Source organism: Silene latifolia, chromosome Y (assembly GCF_048544455.1).
Source record: "Silene latifolia isolate original U9 population chromosome Y, ASM4854445v1, whole genome shotgun sequence".
Lineage (NCBI taxonomy): Eukaryota > Viridiplantae > Streptophyta > Magnoliopsida > Caryophyllales > Caryophyllaceae > Silene > Silene latifolia.
The window spans coordinates 261,980,391-262,006,418 of NC_133538.1; the positions used below are offsets into that span (position 1 = coordinate 261,980,391).

The 26,028-nt window shown below is 34.8% G+C and overlaps 1 protein-coding gene across 1 annotated transcript; it reads right to left on the reverse strand.

Annotated features, from left to right (window-relative positions):
• On the reverse strand, positions 1-25,671 carry LOC141630553 (uncharacterized). Its single transcript, XM_074443348.1, has 2 exons — positions 24,482-25,671; positions 1-655 (listed from the first exon to the last, which is right to left on the reverse strand). The coding sequence occupies exons 1-2, from the start codon at positions 25,669-25,671 to the stop codon at positions 1-3; spliced, it is 1,845 nt and encodes a 614-aa protein (XP_074299449.1).
• Between the last annotated feature and the right edge of the window lie 357 nt (positions 25,672-26,028).

Genomic DNA, 26,028 nt, shown 5'->3' on the forward strand with positions numbered 1-26,028 from the left:
TCAATGGAAGCTGCGGAAAATCTCCGACCAAGGCTTCTGACTATATGAAGTACCCTCCGCAATGCTAATTTCAGCAGCTGGACTCCACTCCACTCCTTCATCTAGAATACTCAATGGGTCATCAACGGCTCTAGCGGCTTCCCAAGCTCTTGGATCGTCCGGCTCATCAAACTCCAAGTCATAATCCGACACTTTCCTCGGCTCTTCCTTCCCCAAACCAGTTCCTGCAACAGTCAAAACGGAAGAGTTTTCCTCCATCGTACTCCCAATCTGGGGCGGAGGTGTTAGAGCAAGAATAAGCACAGGGGTAAGAGGTGGAGTATCATCAAATTTTCTCGATAAATTAGCAGCTTGATTAGCCACTAAAATTGCCAACCGATTTTCAAAATTCTTATCAGATTCAATCCTAGCTTCTTCCATTTTTATAACTTGAACCAAGAGAGTTTGAACTACCTTTCTCAATTCCGCAGTTTCATTTGTAGCATTCTCCAGCTTTTCGAACCTAGCATTAATGGAAGCTTCTAGTGCCGCAATAACATTCATTTCGATACTTGGTTTTCGCGAATTCCCACGCGAACTTCCCATCTTATCAAGAGTACTCAAGCCTTCCTCCTGAAATGATTCTTCTAAAAGTCTCTGTCTAGCGCAAGGTGACCTACGTATAAGAAGAAACTACAAGAAGAAGATAAGGACTGCCTCAAGGAACGGATGTTCCTTGAGACCAAAATAAACTAAAATAAAATAACTAAAACTAGCGCTGCCTCCCCGGCAACGGCGCCAAAATTTGATACCTGTCGATGTGAGTATCAAAAATAATATTTATAGTTCCAAACTAAAACTAGCAAGCGGTAGTAAGGGTCGATCCGCGGGGAGGTAGGGAGATAATAATTGCTTTTATTTTTAGTCTAAGGGTAACAGTTTGAGGGGATTTTGATATGAATTAAATCTAAATCTAATAACATAACCTAAATAAGCAAATAAAAGTAATAAAGGATGTAAACAATGATAAAAGAAATGCTAAGACGGTCGGTTCACTATAGCTGCGATAGCACAATATCCTAGGTAAGTCCGAAATACAGTCGTGTAGGATGGGTAAAACATGTCCTCTCGGTCCAAGTTAACTAGTAGCTCTTTTCGGCCTATGCCAACAGCCCCTAGGTCTCACTAATACTAGCTCTCGCCCTGAAAAGTGATTCTAAAGCCAAAATTACATTATCTCTTGATTTCAGCAATTTAGTCGTCTTAATTCATTAATTAATGCCCTCCCCTATCTCTCGATCTACGGGTTGGTCAAAACTAAGCATCTAACAAGTCTCCTCTTGGTCTCATTGTTAAATATTGCACTCAACGAATCAAACGATGCTAATCAAACACTGGTCTGGTCGATCAACCAACTACTTCAGTCGACCGACCACACGGCATAGTCGATTGACCAGTTAAGCCAGTCGATCGACCATGCCCTAATTCGGGGTCACCTATTCTAATGCCATCTACGCCATAGATCCCCTACATCTTAGCACGGGGTGTTTAGCTAGACATACTTATACAAATAACAAGAACTAATTTGATAATAAGCATGATGGATTGCATAATTGAAATAATTGAATGAATGAATTCGCATAAAACTGTAACTAAGGCTTGGGATTCTATCTAGCAAGAACTAATACTAACGAAACGAATAAAACAATACTGAAATTAAAGGACTAGAATTACCAAAGCAAAGGAACAAGCGATGAATCCGAAAGTAAGGTACGAACTTTTGAGAATTCTAAACTACGAATAGCTAATGTATTTTTATTGTATGTAAACTAAAGATACGTATGATAGGAACTAGATCCAATGTATTGATGCCTATTCTGAAACATAGGGTTACATTATATAGATAGTCTTAAGTAACTTATTCCTAAAACCTAATTACTTTGGGCTTTCTCGCGTCTTCTAATTTCCGTCAGCTCGTGGGTTGGTCGATCGACCACTGGGATCGGTCGATCGACTGAGATACGCTGTACAGGAGCTTCTGATAATCGTGGTCTGGTCGATCGACCAAAGGCAGTAGTCGATCGACTGACTTTCTTTCCTGCAGACTTCTGTTCAGCATTCTGACAGTCTATAGACCATGTAGGTCAGTCTATAGACCACTGTAGCTGGTAATCCGCTTCTGAAACTCTCGCAAATATATCTTTCAGGCCTTGAAATGCGCACCAAGGTCGCTTCCCGAGTCTTTACTCCATGTCAAATGCAACGCTAAGTACTTAGGGACTGATTCGGCTCGATTTCTGCTGGATTCTTCACATTTCTGCAATATTACACAAAAACACGAAAGTAGACGGAAATAGGGAAAACTGTAGCATAAACTACATATTTGAGCTCTGAAATGCGTGTAAAATAAGGTGTAAAACATCATATAAATGACACGCATCAGGGGTTTTTCCATCAGTCAAAATTTAGGCATTACGACGGCATAAAATAAGTAAAAGCCAAAAATCCAAAACAAAAATAAACTGCAAATACAAAACAACAACAAAACCAACAAGGGCAAACCCGCCCAATCCCATCCAGCAAAATATTTCACAAAAACCTCACAAAAACCCGACTAGCCCTTCTTTTCAAGCAAAAGACAAGTCAAGACAACAACAAAGCAACGAAGCCCCCCGGGCTAATGACAGGCTAAATCGCACACCTATCAAAGATAAACCAACTGGCCTAAACTAATGCAGTATAGGAAGTCGGGATCGTATCCACGGGGAGACAATTGTGTTGTATTTGCTAAATCTAAGTCTGTCTAAGTCACAAATTGGGGGGGGGGGGGGGGGGGTTGGGTTTATTGTTTTGTTTACTAAATAAAATAACAAGCAAAGAGAAATAAAATGTAGAAAAAGGATTTCAAATAATAGGAGAAAAAGGCTAGGAAATTGGGTCACCACGGTCAACAACGGTCAGAGGTAGGGTCAACGGCCAACAAAAATACAGTCTAAGGGGTAATGAATAGGTTCTCTCGGTCCACTATTCTCCCTAGAAAACTAATTTAGCTCTCGCTCTAACTAGGATGATCTATTGTTTGTAGCAGGTCTAACTCTTTCCAATCTCTCGATCTAGGTCGGAGTTTTCCAAATCGAATAATCAATTACGTGCACTTAATCAAGTAAACGCTATTAAATGCTACAATTAATAATACAAATTTATATGTATGCCAGACCTAATAATCTAATTATGATCGTCTTATAACCATAACTTCCCTAAATCCTAGCGAAGGAAATTTAGCTATGCATAATTGAGTTAACGAAATTAACAATAATAATGAAAATCAAATTAAGCATGATGAAAATATGAGAATAACAATTAAACATAAAACAAGCAATAACAAAAGAGGAAGAACGAAAATAAACTAAGAGAATTAAATGAAAAACAAAGATTGATTAATTACCGAAATAAAGGAAGGAAAATTTTGTGATACGAAATTATTGAGAGCAAAGTAACGTAATAGCAGTTTTTAACAGTATGAAGATAACCTAATAATATTTACTAAGTCCTTCCTAAATAATAAGAGGAGTAATGGGCCAAAATTATAAAGCGGATTTCGACCAAGTGGGAGATAAGTCGATCGACCAAGAAGAACAGTCGATCGACTTTTCTGTCGTCGCGCTGTTTCTGCAATGCGCATTAAACTTCAAACAGCCCATTTCTTCGTTACTTGATAAAATAGAGAGTTTTTGGTGGCATTGGAAAGCTAACATGACAAGCTTTCATCTCCAATTTGAATCACTTGATTATCATTTGTAGAACTCAAGTTATGACTTTTCAAAGTAGGCATTAATATTGTGAAGCTTTTAACATCACTCCAAACTATCTCCAATTACCAAGTAAAGGTCTAACTCACCCCTTAACCTCTTAAAATGTTTGATAAGCTTCCTTAGCATTATAAAGTCTGGTCTATAGCTCTTCCAAATCTCCATATGCTCAAGAATCAGCTCGTAAATGCATAGTTTGGACAGTTTTCCTACAAAAACCAACATGTAATACCAAAGTAACAAAAGCGGGGGAAATGACATATAAAACAACTCTTATAAGTGAAATATGGAAGCTAAATGCTATGTCAAATGAATCAATAACTGTATAAAAAATGCACTTATCAAACCTCCCCAAATCAAACTCTTGCTTGACCCCAAACAAGCAATAGATACAAGACATAAAAGGAAGACTATGGAGCGACATATAGCTCAGAGCTAGCTATACAAGACTCATTAAACCAATCTAATACAATAGTACACCCTTGCTAAGGAATAAATTCCAAAGCTATACAGCACAAAAATTCAAATGCAAACGAGTTATACTAATGACCTAAGACTACAAACCGTCGACCTTGCATGACCATTTATGTCGGACTTTCACGGGTCACTCATCTCTCATTTTAAGCACAAGGTGAGTACAAATTTTGTAAGAGAGGTGGAGAATAGCCACTCACCGAACTACGACCTACAAAAGCATGTATGCAATGTAACATGATAGATATCTCTAGTAACCGTACACATACACTCCAACCAAACGAGGTCCATAACACATGCCGAGGACTTACATATGAATGTAAGGTGAGGTAAATTGGTAAGAAGGGGCAAAATAATTTGGATATGTGGAGGCAAAAGTCAAGCTAGCACCAAACACAACCAAAAGTAAACATATTCCACTTCTAATCCAACATCAAAAATTAAGCATAATGCCAAATGTGGCATAAGCTCACTCACAATAACAACAATACTTCTCAAATAATATGGAAATGATAAAAATAGGAGTACTAAGAGAATTCTATTCTCTTTGTTTTTTCAATCTCAATTTTTTTCTTCTCTTCTTTCTTTTTCATAACTTTTTCACTTCTTTTTTTCTTCACCTTCCTTCCAACACAAAAGCATTCTTTTCAGAAAGTGACCACAACAAGACTTCCAAACTTATCTGTTGGAGTATGTGTCCTCGACAATACTGTGATCACATGTTTAAACCTCATAATAAGAATACGTAAGGGATGATTCAATTATATAGTCAACTATTCAACATTAATCGGTAACGATTGGCTAACTAGAGTTTGACATTACTGTCGTTTGACGGTGGTGGTCAGTTGATCCCTTAAGGTCACACCTATAGGACAATTCCCTTAATAGATTAATTAATTAATTGTATAACGATACAGATTAATTAATTCCTTAAAATTGAACAATTTATGATAGTGAGTGAGAATATATATCTTATTGTAATTTGATTAAATAAGATTCATTTTAGTAATTAAAATGTTTATGAAACAATTAAGATAAGAATGAATGGTTAATTATAATTATAAAATATTGTGAATTATATTAACATGACCCATTATATACACATGTAATTATGAATTACTAGATATCTTCTTATTTATAATTTAATTAATTTATATAATGATATTTAATTGTTAAATATGCATTAATATGATTAAATACATGTTACATGCTACATGTGACATATTGTGTGACAATGTTACATGTGACAAAATAAAATGGGCTCCACTTTAATATGGGTGCCGAAAATTGGAGGATTTAGGGGTGAATGGGTGTTTTATTTTAATTGTAAAATAGACAACATCATTACCCTAAAAACTAGCCATGCATACCTATGATTTTGGGTAAGAGCAAAAGTGAGATGGGCATGCATTGGATGTCTCTTCCTCCTCTAGGAAATCGTCCCCCCTCTCTCTCAATTAAGAGAATTGGTTCTCTTATTTTTGCTTATTTTTGCTTATCTATCTAACAAAAAATATTCTTATATCATATATGCATTTTGGATGCTTGTATCTCTCTCACACAAAAACCTCATAAAATATTTTTATACGTCATAATTTGTTCATAGATCTAATATGAAAATACTACTAAATGTGTAGTAATTTTATTAGATTAAAATTTAAGGTTTATTATTAATATTATCTAGTTAATAAGATTAATAGTATTAAGGGTAAGTCTTGGGTGCAATCAAGAGGAGGATTTCTACTTTGAAATCATGGAGGATCATGTAATATTATGAGCTCAAGATCAAGTGTAGGAATGAGTCATATACTTGTGCCCATTTTCGTCCCTTATATAATGTAAGAAACATGTTTTTCTTCTTATTTTGTATAAAATCATCTTGCATGCAACTAGATCCGCATGATATAAATTATGAGTAATTTATAAAATGAATTAGATGAGTCTAATAGGGGTTTATGAAACTAACAATTGGTATCAGAGCTTTGGTGTTGCATGCATATCATTTTATGGTTTTTTATGAGTTATTTGATAACAAAATAAAAACTAGAAATTTGTGATATATATGATAGGCCACGAAATTTACTTGCATGTTATAAATTCTGATTCTAAAATATTTTTAGGTCTTTTTGATGATTTATGGATGATTATTGCTTATTTTAATGATTTTTAGTGAAATAATTACATTTTATTGAGTAAAATGAACTTTTATTTACTAAAAATAGTTAAACTTTGAAACTGACCATGAAATTTTAGTATGACCTGACATGCATATTTTACTTATTGTATGTAAAATTTCGTAATAATGTGATTAATATTGCATGATTTATGATTTTTATATGATAAAAATGCTATAAATGGAGGTTAAATGACTAAAACTAGTTAAACTTCGAAACAGGCCATGACATTTTAATATGATGTCACATGCATATTTTACAGATTGTATGTAAAATTTGAGATAAATATGATTTATTATGCATGATTTATAATTTTAATAGTTAAAATGATATAAATAGTGACTATTTTTTAGCAAAAATAGCTAAAATGAATTTTATGGCATGAAATTTTTCCCTAATATTTTATATATGATATGGACATCAGATCTAAAGTTGCATGATTAATTTTGATTGATTTGGTATGTTTATTGATTTTTATGTGATAAAATTGATAAAAGGGCAACTTTATTAGTCATAAAAATTAATTCCAAATTTTTGGTTGAAATTTTGCCATTTCCAGGTTCTAGAAATTATTTAAGAATGTTCAAAATTTTTATTTTAATTTTTTCCTTAATTTTTATGTTTAATTTGGATTAAATGGTAAAAGTTATGATTTATACGATTTATTAATGAAGTAAATTATAAATATTTTGTGTGCAAATTTTATTGAGCTTTTGGAATCTTGGTTATATTCCAGTATATAAAAAAATGTGATTTCGTTTTTTCCAAAATTTTATAATTTATTGAGAATTATTTTATAATTATTATGATTAAAAGAAGTTTAAATAAGCAATAATACAAAACCAAGTTGAATTATTGTCAAATGTTTAGTGAAGACTAATTTTTAAGTTCTAAGAAGGTTAGGATAATTAACTTAGGCTGAAATTTGATTTAAGTATTGATTTGTAATTTTAATAAGTTATTATCACGCATTTCCATAAAACCGGATTATATATGATATAAGGTTTAAGTAGGGCAATTTGACACATTATTTTGTCATGTTAGACACATATATTTATGCTGCATATTTTATTTATGAATGTCATATTTTATTTATGTAATTTTGAATTATGTAATTTTTTCTTAGTATGGCCTTAGTTTTAATCGGTATTACCCGTAATGTAAGGGAATACCGATTCGGTTGTAATTTTAATATGATCTCGTATCACTTTTATTTTTTACTAGATTCATTTTTACAAATGTATAATAGAAAAGCTATGTAATTTTATTATTATTTGTAATTCCGGAGTTCCTTCAAGACGGTGCCAATCGGAAAGGCGTTCTGATCAAGACGGAGTCCTTGGGAAGCGTGTCACTTGAAGTTCAAGTGACCAACGGAGTTGGTTTCCGAATTTGTAATATATTATTTGATTTTCTATTTTAGGAAGGCCATACTAGGAAATTTATTTATTGTTTTGCATTTTTCTTTATATCTTGCATGCATTGCCAAATCGCTATAAACAACACATGCATTTTATATCGAGTATTCGATCGTGTCAATTATAATTATCGTTAGTTCAACAATTTAGTCCACTTAAAATTTGATAGATAATAAATTGACTCGACCTCACACATATTAAAAATTGACATTAAGCCTTACCAAATAGTAGGACCCATGAATTCCCGTGACATTTGGGGTAGGTTCGGTTTTCCCGGGATGCTTTCGTTTTTCATTGGGTAAGCGGGGTAATAAAACGTTATTACACGCGAAATTTGGTTGGACTCAACGGGACATGAAGACTAGTCTTATGTTCCGGGGCTAGAGATGAACTTAACGTAATTTCATTGACCGAGAGTTCTAATTGTAGAATCGGTTAAAGAGTTAACCCACCGAGTTATATTAGTGAGGGATGTATCGGTTTTCCCGTGCCCGAGTTAATATGGATTTGGATCTCGGAATCATTTATATAATTGGGTGGAGGTCATTATATAAATGCTAAAACATGCTAAAATATTTTCATATATTAACGATGAATGTTTCTTTACCCAATATTTCGTTGTTTTATGTTGTTCTTTATCATTTATCCTACTAATATACGATATCAATTCGATTGTAACACGAGTCTCCGCCAAACCACAATTGCTAACGACAAATAGAATCTCTTTATAAATCCTCAAATGAACCGTATCATAGGGCATGGACTAGCTGCATAGGAATCGTTCTATTTCATAGAACTCCATAGGAGTTGTCCTATGTCATATAAGATTAGCATCTTAAACTCCTAACATGCCTATGTATGATTTCTTGTGAAGATGTGTGAATAGAAGTAATAATTAGTCAAAATATATTTTGATAATATCTTCTATGCATCCACGGTTCAAAAGTCTTGTTGCTCAAACTAAACACTTGTCATCAAGCACTTAAGTTATTAAGAATATGACAATGTTAAATTGGTAAATTGATTTGTTAGAAATTTTGATTAACCAAATACCACAATAGAGTTAACCCTTGTGAAGGATTAACTAGGAATTTATATGAAGATAAGTCTTAATCAAGTACAAATTCTTGAAGTTAGTGGGAGAAATAAGAAGTAAGTACCGATATTAATTGTTAAGGATAGAACTAGGCTCGAAAGAGAAGTTGTTAGACACTAAAATAGATACAAACCCCAATAAAAATCAAGGAAGTTGGTCGTGTGACTCCAACATATTCCTTCTTGAAAATCTATTACATAGACATTGCATTCTTGCCAAAAACCACATCATGAGTATTTGATACAAATTTGTGGATTTCATCATAATATTTGGCATTATCGTGTGACGACTAGCAAGAGTGTTACAGTGTACTCATTTTAGTTTAGAAACGTACCTCAATAATTGTTATGATGTACAATATGTCTAAATAAGAATATAATTCAAGTTTTTGTAAAAAAACGCACAGGGTTTCTCTATTATGCAATTAAAACAAGTGTTGTGCCCTAACATACCACGATTAAGTTTATTGTGAGACCATACAAATCAAGGTAATTATATTCAAAGTAGAAATAAAATGTCATATATACAAGACTCAAGTTGGTGATCCCAATCATTTATCAATTCTTAATTGAAAATCACATTTAGAAACTAGTTTTGACTAGTCTCCCAAACCATTTGATTGGAAATCTTTTGGTATGTGCAAATCTTGTACTCAACGCAAGTTAATTCATGACTTTTTCTGGAAAAAAGGATTATGAATAGAGCAAGATATTCGCCCTATTTACACTTTGAGGTGTATGGTCGAATACAATTTCAATCAGAAAAGGACATTATTATTGTTTCATCTCTTTTACCGACGATCTAGGTAGACACTTGGTATCCACTTAATGAGGTAAGAAGAGATTATGAAAACCGGAGTATAAGTACTTCGTCGAGATAGGGTACAATAAAATAATGACTTTGATTTGCACCAAATAGAGTGTGATATGGTATCACAAGATCACTTTCATAATCACACCCTATTAAGATAAGGTGTGTTAGAAGTGATACCAAGAAGGATACATATAATCCTATACAATATGGTTAAATCTTTATGGTAGATTTGGAGGTAGTTTCTATTACGAATTTGTCTAGTACATATTTCCCATTATAACAAAACATAGTAAAAGCAATTCTATACAATTCATATATGATATGATTAGGCATGGTACCTAAGTTGTAGGTTGTTTCGATAACAATAATGTGCTCATTATTTTTCATACATGATCACGAGAACAAAGGGTTTGTGGCTCGTGATGCTGTCTTTTGAGAAAAGAGGATTATTTCTAAAAGACAGAGTGGGAGAAAATGTTCAAAAGCCACAAAATGAGAGCATAAGACGTAGGAAAATGTTCCATCAGAGCATAAGACGTAGGAAAATGTTACATATTTGTCTAAGTCAGTAAATATTTCTTCGAAACCTAAGTTGACATGAGTCATGAACAATCCTGTAACTTATTAAGATGCTTTATCTAGTCTCAACTCCACAAGAGTCCGAAATGAGCATAAACATGAAGATGTTTACTTAGCTTGGTTAGTTGGTGGAAAAGGGTTTTGCACGCAACAACAACGCTTTATTGAATTCGGATATTATTTGACTGTTGGATTTTAAAATCATCTTACATGAGTTTTGTAAATCGCAACTATCCTAAGGTAGGATACGAACTTAAGAAGAAATCTAAAGTAGAAGTTAAGGAGTTGAATTGTATGTTTTGATCATGTGATAAACTTTTCTCGAATTGTCGAGTAGTTCTATTTATACATGGAGTTTAGTGGGAGTAAAGTTGTGTTACTAGTCTTATATGTGAACGACATGTTGATCATTGTGAATGATGAAAGACTTAGGAGAAAAATAATACATCTCTAAGGTATCCAGACCTATAAAGATAGATCTAAGAGGATATTAGCGTTAAATGAATATTCTTATATTGATAAAAGTCTATACAAGTTCAAAAGTACTGAACATGAAGAAATTGAATCCATTTGCTTCTGCTGCAGGATTAGTTCATTGCGCTAAGATGTATTACAATTCTTAAACCTTGTATACTTGGAGTATGACGAGATGTTACAAATCGAATCTTTGAGAGAAGTCTCTATATAGCCACATACTTTATTAGTTAGTACTCAGGAAGTACGAAAGATATGAAGCTAAGCATTTAGAAATGAGATGGATTTATGTGCAAGGTGTTACACGATAACCATATTCTAAATGCACAAAGATGGTTATAGAACCATCTTGGCTATATTATCTAAGGAGGATATCTGCTAGAAACGTCCTAGGCAGTTGAACAATGAGATATACACAACGGAAATTGAGTACACTTACAATAATGAGACATGCAAGAAGGAAGGGATGATATTAGGATTCGGTTTTGTGAATTGGAGGAACTATGGTAGTTCGTTCTAATAACCGAAGGTCCTATCCCTACTCACTGTGAGGACAGTGGGAGCTATTCTAAGGCAAGAGAGCCTATGTCTAGATTGTACCAAGACACGTACTCAAACGTTTTATAATAAAGGTTATACATAATAAAGGGAAAAAGTATATAGTAAGGTTAAGAAAGTGCAAAGTGTTGCTAAGACTTACAAACCAAAGCCTTCTCAGAGGCTTAGCATGATAAGTCATGCCATTTCAATTGACTTGAGATGATCAACTATATACAAGATTAAAAATAAAATATAGATTATGTAGTAATTGATATTTTATCAATTTTACATATGTGATAATACATTCATCGTTTGAGTTTTATACAAAACTCTTTTCTTTAATACTTTGTTTTTCCAAATAGGTTGTCGAGACAATGTTGAACCCTATTTAAGTGAACTGGAATAACATAGTATTGGCCCCTAGTTGCTTATATGAGGTGACATCTTCAAGTGACTAGACTGTGATGCGATTGATGGCAAGTTCAAGTGTCATAGAGTCATAAGAGATGACTAGTCGATCACATAGGCAGACTGTATGGGACACTCTGTCGAGCAGTGACCGCTTATAGAGTTCTGGTAATTTTTATAAAGCTTGGTCGTGGCGAGAGCTACTACAGTATTATTATGAGTCAATTCTTTGACTAGAGACTGTTCACCTAAGTTGGCACAGTTTCTGATTGGCTTTGATTTATGCTCTACGACTTTCGTAACTGAGGTCAAATGGGCATCTTTTGGGTCATGATGAGCTGTGGCTAATCAAAGGGAGCAGTGCGATAGGAATTGTCCACCCCTTGTCAGGGTTATTTAAAATCTCAAGGCCACTCGAGGAGTAGTGAACTGAAAATGCGTGACCACGCTCGGAAGGTATCCACGGTAGATAATTCTGGTCAAACAGTTACTCTCCAAATCGAGGAAAGCACTCTATATATGATCAAATGCAAGTACGACTTGCAAGACACCTTACATTGAGTGGGAGAATATATAATAGGACAAGAGAATTGGTGACGCACACTTATCTCGGATAAGTGGGAGATTGTTGGAGTATGTATCCTCGACAATACTGCGATCACATGTTTAAATCTCATAACAAGAATACGTAAGGGATGATTCAATTATATAGTCAACTGATCAACATTAATCGGTAATGCTTGGCTAACTAGAGTTTGACATTACTGTCGTTTGACGGTGGTGATCAGTTGATCCCTTAAGGTCACACCTATTGGACAATTTCCTTAATAGATAAATTAATTAATTAATTAATTAATTGTATAATGATACAGATTAATTAACTCCTTAAAATTGAACAATTTATGATAGTGAGTGAGAATATATATATATATATATATATCTTATTGTAATTTGATTAAATAAGATTCATTTTAGTAATTAAAATATTTTATTAATAAAATTGATTATTGTTTATGAAACAATTAAGATAAGAATGAATGGTTAATTATAATTACAAAATGTTGTGAATTATATTAACATGACTCATTTTATACACATGTAATTATGAATTACTAGATATCTTGTTATTTATATTTAATTAATTTATATAATAATATTTAATTGTTAAATATGCATTAATATGATTAATTACATGTTACATGCTACATGTGACATATTGTGTGACAATGTTACATGTGACAAAATAAAATGGACTCCACTTTAACATTGGTGCCGAAAATTGGAGGATTTAGGGGTGAGTGGGTGTTTTATTTTAATTGTAAAATAGACAAAATCATTACCCTAAAAACTAGCCATGTATACCTATGATTTTGGGCAAGAGCAAAAGTGAGATGGGCATGCATTGGGTGTCTCTTCCTCCCCTAGGAAACCGTCCCCGCTCTCTCTCAATTAAGAGAATTGGTTCTCTTATTTTTGCTTATCTATCTAACAAAAAATATTCTTATCATATATGCATTTTGGATGCCTGTATCTCTCTCACACAAAAACCTCATAAAATAGTTTTATGCATTATAATTTGTTCATAGATCTAATATGAAAATACTACTAAATGTGTAGTAATTTTATTAGATTAAAATTTAAGGTTTACTATTGATATTATCTAGTAAATAAGATTAATAGTATTAAGGGTAAGTCTTGGGTGAAATCAAGAGGAGGATTTTTACTTTGAAATCATGGAGGATCATCCAATATTATGAGTTCAAAATCAAGTGTAGGAAGGATTCCTATACTTGTGCCCATTTTCATCTCTTATATAATATAAGAAACATGTTTTCCTTCTTATTTTGTATAAAATCATCTTGCATGCAACTAGATCCACATGATATAAATTATGAGTAATTTATAAAATGAATTAGATGAGTCTAATAGGGGTTTACGAAACTAACATTATCAACAAGATTAGCTTGAGAAGGGTAGGCAATATAGGAATGTAGTTGAATAAAAGGGACAAAATAAGGAAAATTTGGCTAATGTGAAGCTAATAGATAAAACATAAAGGAAGGGTCGCCTCTCCACATGTGTCACCGCCACAAACCCGAGCGTGTATAGGCAATAAGAGACAAATTTCATGCTTATGCAAATTAATGTTACATGTCTTACAAGGAGTACTACTCACATCCTTAATGAAACCAATCATGAATGTCATTGGTTTATGAAAGCAATATACCTTAGAATGTAATAGTAGTTAGCTAACATATTAGGTCAAGTCTATTCGTTTGGTAGAATTTATCAAAAACTCGTAGACTATGCAAATGAATTTTTCAAAATAAAGGTGCCACAATAATGCAAGGCTTAAACGAGATAGCAAGAGTATAAAAGCAATGTCATCATTGTTATATAACCACTCCGACTCGACCCGAGACTCTACCTAAATGCAAACTAAATGCAATCATGTTTTTGTATTTTTTTTGAAAATTTTCAATTTTTTGTGTGTTTTTTTTTTTTTATAAATGCTATGCAGAAATGCAAGAAATATGCATATGGATGCAACACAGACATATGTATACCCTCCCCAAATCAAATCACACAATGCCCTCATTGTGTTCAGCAAACAACAATAGCATCAACATATAGAGGAAAGGGATATACGAACAAAATGAATGCAAATAAAATAAAGCAGATGAAAGCAAACTTATGGATTTATACAATACAGACCTCCCCAAACCAGCCAACAACAAGGGGAGGTCGCACAACCCGGGTTGCCCCCCAGTCGGCGCTGGTTTCAGATAGGTCCCGCACGAACTTACTTAGCTTACCAAATAATTACCCACAAATGTGCATAATAAAAACAACTCAGAGCTCTCAAAAGTCAGTCAAAAATCTGCGCATCTGCTACACAAAAGCATAAGTAGCACCAACATATAATACGAGCATATAAAAAAAAAGTTAAAAACCGTCTCAGCTTGTTGAAATTTCTTTGACAGCTCTCGTAACAATCCACCAAATTATTCCACCCATTAGCTAAGGGTGGAACATCAAAGCTCAAATCATAGGTCACAAAAGACAAACAACCAACTCCCACATCGACAACCAACATATTAGTATTTTTCATCACTAATTCATATGGCTCGGGAGGTCTACCTCTACTACTGTCAAAGGAAGGCGGAGAATTAGGGAGCACAAAAGCAGATAACATTGAAGACACGCAAGTAGAAATAACCTGCTTAGACGGATATTCTATGTGAGGTGGAGGAGTCCAGTGCGAAATATGAGAAGGTGGGTAGTCATCCCAAATACAAGGGGTGGTAAAATCAACTGTGTCAATGAGATCTCTCATAATAAGCTCATCTATTATATCGCCATATGTGTCCCATTTAACCTCAAGACCTTATAATCGCACATCCTCACTCTCCTTGTCCCAAGACTGATCACAAAAGGGGTTCTTTAAGGTGCCCATCAAGTCTTCCTTACGTGGCTCAGTGTCTGTAAAATTGTCATAGAGAAGTTCTAGATTATCCTTAAAGAAGGGGTTTGTAACACCCCCATTTATTCAGGAGCCTTTAGCTAGACATCCCAAGTAAATGAGAGCGTTACCATCTCGGTTTTCGAGGTAGTGAATAACAAAATACAACAAACCAAAGTACTTTAAATAAAATTTAGCGATTACATGTTTATTACGTCTTAACCAAACTAAAACTTAACATAAAATAAATTACAACTCGCAGCGGAAATAAATAAAGTGAATAAAGAACTATGTGGTATAGACTTCTACGTAGACTAGCCGGAGTCCTCACGCATCCCATAAGCTCCCAAGTCAGCTAATCTTAAGCACCTACAAATCTGCTTCCCATTTATGGTTCATTACGGGTGTTCACGAATACACTGTCAACCACGAGGTTGAGTAGGAATAAACTAAACAACAATAATAATCCAACCAAAATAGACATCCTTCAAATTCTCATCACTTCATTCGTACAACTAACTTACATCACTGGCAGTAGCACAACCCCCTTAACACCGTGCTATGCTCAACTGGTACTTGAAGATAAGTCTAAATCAAGTACAAATTCTTGAAGTTAGTGGGAGAAATAAGAAGTAAGTACCTATCTTAATTATTAAGGATAGAACTAGGCTCGAAAGAGAAGTTGTTAGACACTAAAATAGATACAAACCCCAATAAAAATCAAGGAAGTTGGTCGTGTGACTCCAACATATTCCTTCTTGAAAATCTATGACATAGACATTGCATTCTTGCCAAAAACCACATCATGAGTATTTGATACAAATTTGTGAATTTCATCATAATATTTGGCATTATCGTGTGGCGACTAGCAAGAATGTTACAGTGTACTCATTTTAGTTTAGAAACGTACCTCAATAATTGTTATGATGTACAATATGTCTAAATAAGAATATAATTCAAGTTTTTGTAAAAAAACGCACAGGGTTTCTCTATTATGCAATTAAAACAAGCGTTGTGCCCTAACATACCACTATTAAGTTTATTGTGAGACCATACAAATCAAGGTAATTATATTCAAACTAGAAATAAAATGTCATATATACAAGACTCAAGTTGGTGATCCCAATCATTTATCAATTCTTGATTGAAAATCACATTTAGAAACTAGTTTTGACTAGTCTCCCAAACCATTTGATTGGAAATCTTTTGGTATGTGTGAATCTTGTACTCAACGCAAGTTAATTCATGACTTTTTCTGGAAAAAGGATTATGAATAGAGCAAGATATTCGCCCTATATACACTTTGAGGTGTATGGTCGAATACAATTTCAATCAGAAAAGGACATTTTTATTGTTTCATCTCTTTTACCGACGATCTAGGTGGACACTTGGTATCCACTTAATGAGGTAAGAAGAGATTATGAAAACCGGAGTATAAGTACTTCGTCGAGATAGGGTACAATAAAATAATGACTTTGATTTGCACCAAATAAAGTGTGATATGGTATCACAAGATCACTTTCATAATCACACCCTATTAAGATAAGGTGTGTTAGAAGTGATACCAAGAAGGATACATATAATCCTATACGATATGGTTAAATCTTTATGGTAGATTTGGAGGTAGTTTCTATTACGAATTTGTCTAGTACATATTTCCCATTATAACAAAACATAGTAAAAGCAATTCTATACAATTCATATATGATATGATTAGGCATGGTACCTAAGTTGTAGGTTGTTTCGATAACAATAATGTGCTCATTATTTTTCTTACATGATCACGAGAACAAAGGGTTTGTGGCTCGTGATGCTGTCTTTTGAGAAAAGAGGATTATTTCTAAAAGACAGAGTGGGAGAAAATGTTCAAAAGCCACAAAATGAGAGCATAAGACGTAGGAAAATGTTCCATCAGAGCATAAGACGTAGGAAAATGTTCCATATTTGTCTAAGTCTGTAAATATTTCTTCGAAACCTAAGTTGACATGAGTCATGAACAATCCTGTAACTTATTAAGATGCTTTATCTAGTCTCAACTCCATAAGAGTCCGAAATGAGCATAAACATGAAGATGTTTACTTAGCTTGGTTAGTTGGTGGAAAAGGGTTTTGCACGCAACAACAACGCTTTATTGAATTCGGATATTATTTGACTGTTGGATTTTAAAATCATCTTACATGAGTTTTGTAAATCGCAACTATCCTATGGTAGGATACGAACTTAAGAAGAAATCTAAAGTAGAAGTTAAGGAGTTGAATTGTATGTTTTGATCATGTGATAAACTTTTCTCGAATTGTCCAGTAGTTCTATTTATACATGGAGTTTAGTGGGAGTAAAGTTGTGTTACTAGTCTTATATGTGAACGACATGTTGATCATTGTGAATGATGAAAGACTTAGGAGAAAAATAATACATCTCTAAGGTATCCAGACCTATAAAGATAGATCTAAGAGGATATTAGCATTAAATGAATATTCTTATATTGATAAAAGTCTATACAAGTTCAAAAGTATTGAACATGAAGAAATTGAATCCATGTGCTTCTGCTGCGGGATTAGTTCATTACGCTAAGATGTATTACCATTCTTAAACCTCGTATACTTGGAGTATGACGAGATGTTACAAATCGAATCTTTGAGAGAAGTCTCTATATAGCCACATACTTCATTAGTTAGTACTCAGGAAGTACTAAAGATATGAAGCTAAGCATTTAGAAATGAGATGGATTTATGTGCAAGGTGTTACACGATAACCATATTCTAAATGCACAAAGATGGTTATAGAACCATCTTGGCTATATTATCTAAAGAGGATATCTGCTAGAAACGTCCTAGGCAGTTGAACAATGAGATATACACAACGGAAATTGAGTACACTTACAATAATGAGACATGCAAGAAGGAAGGGATGATATTAGGATTCGGTTTTGTGAATTGGAGGAACTATGGTAGTTCGTTCCAATAACCGAAGGTCCTATCCCTACTCACTGTGAGGACAGTGGGAGCTATTCTAAGGCAAGAGAGCCTATGTCTAGATTGTACCTAGACACGTACTCAAAAGTTTTATAATAAAGGTTATACATAATAAAGGGAAAAAGTATATAGTAAGGTTAGGAAAGTGCAAAGTGTTGCTAAGACTTACAAACCAAAGCCTTCTCATAGGCTTAGCATGATAAGTCATGCCATTTCAATTGAATTGAGATGATCAACTATATACAAGATTAAAAATGAATTATAGATTATGTAGTAATTGATATTTTATCAATTTTACATATGTGATAATACATTCATCATTTGAGTTTTATACAAAACTCTTTTCTTTAATACTTTGTTTTTTCAAATAGGTTGTCGAGACAATGTTGAACCCTATTTAAGTGAACTGGAATAACATAGTATTGGCCCCTAGTTGCTTATATGAGGTGACATCTTCAAGTGACTAGACTGTGATGCGATTGATGGCAAGTTCAAGTGTCATAGAGTCATAAGAGATGACTAGTCGATCACATAGGCAGACTGTATGGGACACTCTGTCGAGCAGTGACCGCTTATAGAGTTCTGGTAATTTTAATAAAGCCTGGTCGTGGCGAGAGCTACTAAAGTATTCTTATGAGTCAATTCTTTGACTAGAGACTGTTCACCTAAGTTGGCACAGTTTCTGATTGGCTTTGATTTATGCTCTACGACTTTCGTAACTGGGGTCAAATGGGCATCTTTTGGGTCATGATGAGCTGTGGCTAATCGAAGGGAGCAGTGCGATAGGAATTGTCCACCCCTTGTCAGGGTTATTTAAAATCTCAAGGCCACTCGAGGAGTAGTGAACTGAAAATGCGTGACCACGCTCAGAAGGTATCCACGGTAGATAATTCTGGTCAAACAGTTACTCTCCAAATCGAGGAAAGCACTCTAGATATGATCAAATGCAAGTACGACTTGCAAGACACTTTACATTGAGTGGGAGATGATGTAATAGGACAAGAGAATTGGTGACGCACACTTGTCTCGGATATCTGGGAGATTGTTGGAGTATGTATCCTCGACAATACTGCAATCACATGTTTAAATCTCATAATAAGAATATGTAAGCGATGATTCAATTATATAGTCAACTGATCAACATTAATCGGTAATGCTTGGCTAACTAGAGTTTGACATTACTGTCGTTTGACGGTGGTGATCAGTTGATCCCTTAAGGTCACACCTATTGGACAATTCCCTTAATAGATTAATTAGTTAATTAATTGTATAATGATACAGATTAATTAACTCCTTAAAATTGAACAATTTATGATAGTGAGTGAGAGAATATATATATATATCTTATTGTAATTTGATTAAATAATATTCATTTTATTAATTAAAATATTTTATTAATAAAATTGATTATTTTTTATGAAACAATTAAGATAAGAAGGAATGGTTAATTATAATTACAAAATGTTGTGAATTATATTAACATGACCCACTTTAACATTGGTGCCGAAAATTGGAGGATTTAGGGGTGAGTGGGTGTTTTATTTTAATTGTAAAATAGACAAAATCATTACCCTAACAACTAGCCATGCATACCTATGATTTTGGGCAAGAGCAAAAGTGAGATGGGCATGCATTGGGTGTCTCTTCCTCCCCTAGGAAACCGTCCCCGCTCTCTCTCAATTAAGAGAATTGGTTCTCTTATTTTTGCTTATCTATCTAACAAAAAATATTCTTATCATATATGCATTTTGGATGCTTGTATCTCTCTCACACAAAAACCTCATAAAATAGTTTTATGCATTATAATTTGTTCATAGATCTAATATGAAAATACTACTAAATGTGTAGTAATTTTATTAGATTAAAATTTAAGGTTTACTATTAATATTATCTAGTAAATAAGATTAATAATATTAAGGGTAAGTCTTGGGTGCAATCAAGAGGAGGATTTTTACTTTGAAATCATGGAGGATCATCCAATATTATGAGTTCAAAATCAAGTGTAGGAAGGATTCCTATACTTGTGCCCATTTTCATCTCTTATATAATGTAAGAAATATGTTTTCTTTCTTATTTTGTATAAAATCATCTTGCATGCAACTAGATCCACATGATATAAATTATGAGTAATTTATAAAATGAATTAGATGAGTCTAATAGGGGTTTACGAAACTAACATTATCAACAAGATTAGCTTGACAAGGGTAGGCCATATAGGAATTTAGTTGAATAAAAGGGTCAAAATAAGGAAAATTTGGCTAATGTGAAGCTAATAGATAAAACATAAAGGAAGGGTCGCCTCTCCACATGTGTCACCGCCACAAACCCGAGTGTATATAGGCAATAAGAGACAAATTTCATGCTTATGCAAATTAATGTTACATGTCTTGCAAGGAGTACTACTCACATCCTTAATGAAACCAATCATGAATGTCATTGGTTTATGAAAGCAATATACCTTAGAATGTAATAGTAGTTAGCTAACATATTAGGTCAAGTCTATTCGTTTGGTAGAATTTATCAAAAACTCGTAGACTATGCAAATGAATTTTTCAAAATAAAGGTGCCACAATAATGCAAGGCTTAAACGAGATAGCAAGAGTATAAAAGCAATGTCATCATTGTTATATAACCACTCCGAATCGACCCGAGACTCTACCTAAATGCAAACTAAATGCAATCATGTTTTTGTATTTTTTTTGAAAATTTTCAATTTTTTGTGTGTGTGTGTTTTTTTTTTATAAATGCTATGCAGAAATGCAAGAAATATGCATATGGATGCAACACAGACATATGTATACCCTCCCCAAATCAAATCACACAATGCCCTCATTGTGTTCAGCAAACAACAATAGCATCAACATATAGGGGAAAGGGATATACGAACAAAATGAATGCAAATAAAATAAAGCAGATGAAAGCAAACTTACGGATTTATACAATACAGACCTCCCCAAACCAGCCAACAACAAGGGGAGGTCTCACAACCCGGGTTGCCCCCCAGTCAGCGCTGGTTTCAGATAGGTCCCGCACGACCTTACTTAGCTTACCAAATAATTACCCACAAATGTGCATAATCAAAACAACTCAGAGCTCTCAAAAGTCAGTCAAAAATCTGCGCATGTGCTACACAAAAGCATAAGTAGCACCAACATATAATACGAGCATATAAAAAAAAAGTTAAAAACCGTCTCAGCTTGTTGAACATTCTTTGACAGCTCTCGTAACAATCCACCAAATTATTCCACCCATTAGCTAAGGGTGGAACATCAAAGCTCAAATCATAGGTCACAAAAGACAAACAACCAACTCCCACATCGACAACCAACATATTAGTATTTTTCATCACTAATTCATATGGCTCGGGAGGTCTACCTCTACTACTGTCAAAGGAAGGCGGAGAATTAGGGAGCACAAAAGCAGATAACATTGAAGACACGCAAGTAGAAATAACCTGCTTAGACGGATATTCTATGTGAGGTGGAGGAGTCCAGTGCGAAATATGAGAAGGTGGGTAGTCATCCCAAATACAAGGGTTGGTAAAATCAACTGTGTCAATGAGATCTCTCATAATAAGCTCATCTATTATATCGCCATATGTGTCCCATTTAACCTCAAGACCTTATAATCGCACATCCTCACTCTCCTTGTCCCAAGACTGATCACAAAAGGGGTTCTTTAACGTGCCCATCAAGTCTTCCTTACGTGGCTCAGTGTCTGTAAAATTGTCATAGAGAAGTTCTAGATTATCCTTAAAGAAGGGGTTTGTAACACCCCCATTTATTCAGGAGCCTTTAGCTAGACATCCCAAGTAAATGAGAGCGTTACCATCTCGGTTTTCGAGGTAGTGAATAACAAAATACAACAAACCAAAGTACTTTAAATAAAATTTAGCGATTACATGTTTATTACGTCTTAACCAAACTAAAACTTAACATAAAATAAATTACAACTCGCAGCGGAAATAAATAAAGTGAATAAAGAACTATGTGGTATAGACTTCTAGGTAGACTAGCCGGAGTCCTCACGCATCCCATAAGCTCCCAAGTCAGCTAATCTTAAGTACCTACAAATCTGCTCCCCATTTATGGTTCATTACGGGTGTTCACGAATACACTGTCAACCACGAGGTTGAGTAGGAATAAACTAAACAACAATAATAATCCAACCAAAATAGACATCCTTCAAATTCTCATCACTTCATTCGTACAACTAACTTACATCACTGGCAGTAGCACAACCCCCTTAACACCGTGCTATGCTCAACTGGCAGTAGTACTTGCGTACCATGCTCACTTGGCAGTAGTAATTACTTACTATGCACAACTATCTCTGGCAGTAGTAATTACTTACTCTGCACGTCTGGCAATAATGATTACTCGCTATGCACAACTGGCAGTAAACCCTCCGTGTTATGCTCAATTGAAAAATATCTCTCCATACTAAATATAATCCACAGTAAATAATCAATAACAATCCAGTCATACGACACATATTCTCCGTCTCCAATACTCATTCATAATATCAACATTAACCTCGTCATCCATCACAATTCAATATACATTCACATAATAATAAAATACGAATTGAGTAAGAAATTCCTACCTGTCAAGCAAATCCAATTAGTGCAATCTACTAAAAGTATCCTTCAATAAACCCGTTCAACAAGGCCGTCACCTATAGATAAATAATATTTATAACTTAACTATTAATTATTCAATTAATTATATTAATTTAATCAATTATAATTTAATTATATTAGTTATTTCCCGTGTAAATTATTACGTAAAAATCCGTCTTAATAATTTAAAAAAGCCAACCCAATACCCCAACACACAAGAACACGTGAAACCAACCCAAACCACCAATGACAAAACACATGAAAACAAACCCACATACACACGGCAAAACCGTGTCAACCACTCTTCCTTACCCGCCTTTTCCCGACACCACCAACCACCAATGACACCACCACAGCCAACCGCCACTAGCCTACACCATGACGTATCCTGACATCCTCCTACCACCAGCTAAACCGTCCCCTGCAACCCTCAATCACACGCCCTAAACAGTCCCCCAAAACTCGACACAAACAACAACATAAACAACACCTTTACCCTTAACCACCCTCACGGCCACCACCTGCTGCCCAACCGCTCTCCTGAAAACGGCGACATAGCCCCCACACGACCACTAGAACCCTGCCCTAGCAACACCACCACAACACCCTCACAACAACAATATACTCTCGACACAACAACAACTCAACCCCTTATCACCACCAGCAGGCACCTATGGCCACCACCGTCGTCTCCTCTGACCCACGGTGGTCCCACATGTGGCACCCTACCCTCGGTCATGGTCACGGCCAGTCGAAGAGGTCTTACCTATAAGGAATAACAACAATCACAACTTTCCGGCAGCAACCGCACCGAGCACCACCTCCGGTCACCCTATTTCACTCAAAAAGGTCGACTAACCACCCTGGTACCAATCCTAGCCAACCCAGGTCAAGGGGAGTCCAAAAAAGGGTTTTAATTCTGTCTAAACATATGATACATACCCTTCAAACCACCCTAGAAAACACCCTTCGAACACCCCTTTCCCGTCGGTCAATGGTGGTCAACAGTGGGTCTGATCGACCTCTGGTGTCCCACGGTCAAGGTCATGGTCTCGGGTCAGTCAACAATTGTCTATTTAACGAGTTATATTAGTCTTATTGTTATTGTTATTGTTATTGTTATTGTTATTGTTATTGTTATTGTTATTGTTATTGTTATTGTTATTGTTATTGTTATTGTTATTGTTATTGTTATTGTTATTGTTATTGTTATTGTTATTGTTATTGTTATTGTTATTGTTATTATTGTTATTATTCTTGTTATTATTATTGTTATTGTATAATTATTATTATTATTATTATTATTTTTTATTTTTTATTTTTTTTTGCAGAGAAAGTATAGGATTTTGCTTTAGAATTAAGAGTGGATTACAATCCTAAAGCCTTAGTCTACAAAGGAAACTAGAGTAGCTCCCTAAAGTACCAACTAAATATCCAAGCTGTCCTAATTCAAACTAACATCCTCATCACCCTTGGAGTGAATATTAAGCATCCTATGGTAGACAGCGAACTTTATCTCAGAGAAAAGCTAGCAAGTGTTGTTCTTTATCCTATTAAAAATACGACTATTCCGCTCTTCCCAAAGCACATAGATCACGGCAAGTAGGGCGAATCTGCATGCTCTTTTCCAATTACTTTGCCCTCGGATATGAGTGTTATACCAGGTGATTATCCTTGACAATGAACAAGTTATAGTTCCTATTTTTAGCCAGGCAAAGACCAAATTCCAAAGAGCTGCTGAGAATGGACAAAGAAAGAAAAGGTGGTCAGCACTCTCCATTGCAGCTTCACATAACGAGCATCTGTTGATAATCACAAGCCCTCTTTTATTTAAATTGTCAGTTGTAGTCAAACAATTCTGAAAAGGAAGCAGGCTAATGACCATGTGTTTAGGGACACATAAGTTTTCTCCCATAAGAGATGCCCACCTTCCATTACACTTCTTATTCCTAATCAGCTCATATAGAACTGAACCAGCATAGTTAGTAGCATTGTCCCCCGCAAGAACCAGCTTAGCATCCTCTATAGTCCCCATTTGTACCATGAACCAGTCCCTTACCTTTAAGAGATTGGACCAGTACCAAGAATCAGAGCTCCTGGGTGGAAGCTGCCAAACATCTACATGTCGAATTATATAAGCCTTCGTCCATTGCACCCATAAAATCTGAGGTTGATGTTCAAGTTTCCAGAACCATTTCAGTAATTGAGTTTGATTCCAAGCAAGAACTTCTTTCATGTCAATCCCACCTTCAGCCCGAGGATAACAAAAACTATTCCAACTTTTGAAAATCATTCGTCTTGACTCATTGTCATAGCCCCAAAAAAATCTTTGATAAAGTTGATGGATCTTCTTCACAATCCCTTTAGGGAGTAAGATACTTGCCCCCCAAAAGTTTTGTAAGACAAAAATAACCGAGTTAGTTAATGTTACCTTCCCAGCATAGCTAAGCGTGTGCTTTGCCCAGTGGGCAAGCTTTCTAGTAATCTTGTCCAACAGAGGCTGAAACATGTTCTGATGAAGCCTGGTAGGGAACAAAGGGATACCTAAATACCTGAATGGGAACTCACCCTGAGTGAAACCAGTAGTCCGCAAGATATCCTCAATAACATCATTGGCCACCCCACCATAATAGAGACAAGTTTTTAGCGGGTTAGCCTGTAAACCAGAGTACCAAGCAAATATCCCCAAGCAGCGAGCCACAGCATCGACCGAAGGCACGTCACCTTTAGTAAACACCAGGAGATCGTCAGCAAACACTAAGTGCGTGAGATTAAATTTCACACATTTAGGATGGTAGGAAAACCAAGAGTACTTAGGTAACTGTCTCAGCAACCGTGACAAAATTTCCATACAAAGCACAAACAGGTAAGGGGAAAGAGGGTCCCCTTGCCTAAGCCCTCGTTGACCAGGGAAAAATACTTCTACTTTAACATATTAATATGTGTTCTAAGGATATAGTGCATGCATAACTAAATAAGAGATAAAATAAGAAAAACAATGTTCCTTACTATTGTTGTTTTCGGATTTTGGGCACAAGGAAGGTCTCCTACCTTCACTTGTTCTTGAGCTTAAATGTCAATGGAAGATCCTCCAACCTTGGTCTCAATAGTAGAAACCCTCCTCAAGAGATGCACCCAAGATTAGCCCTTATCACTACTAAATAATATTTGCTAGATATTTTTTTAATAGTCTACCTTAAAAATGACT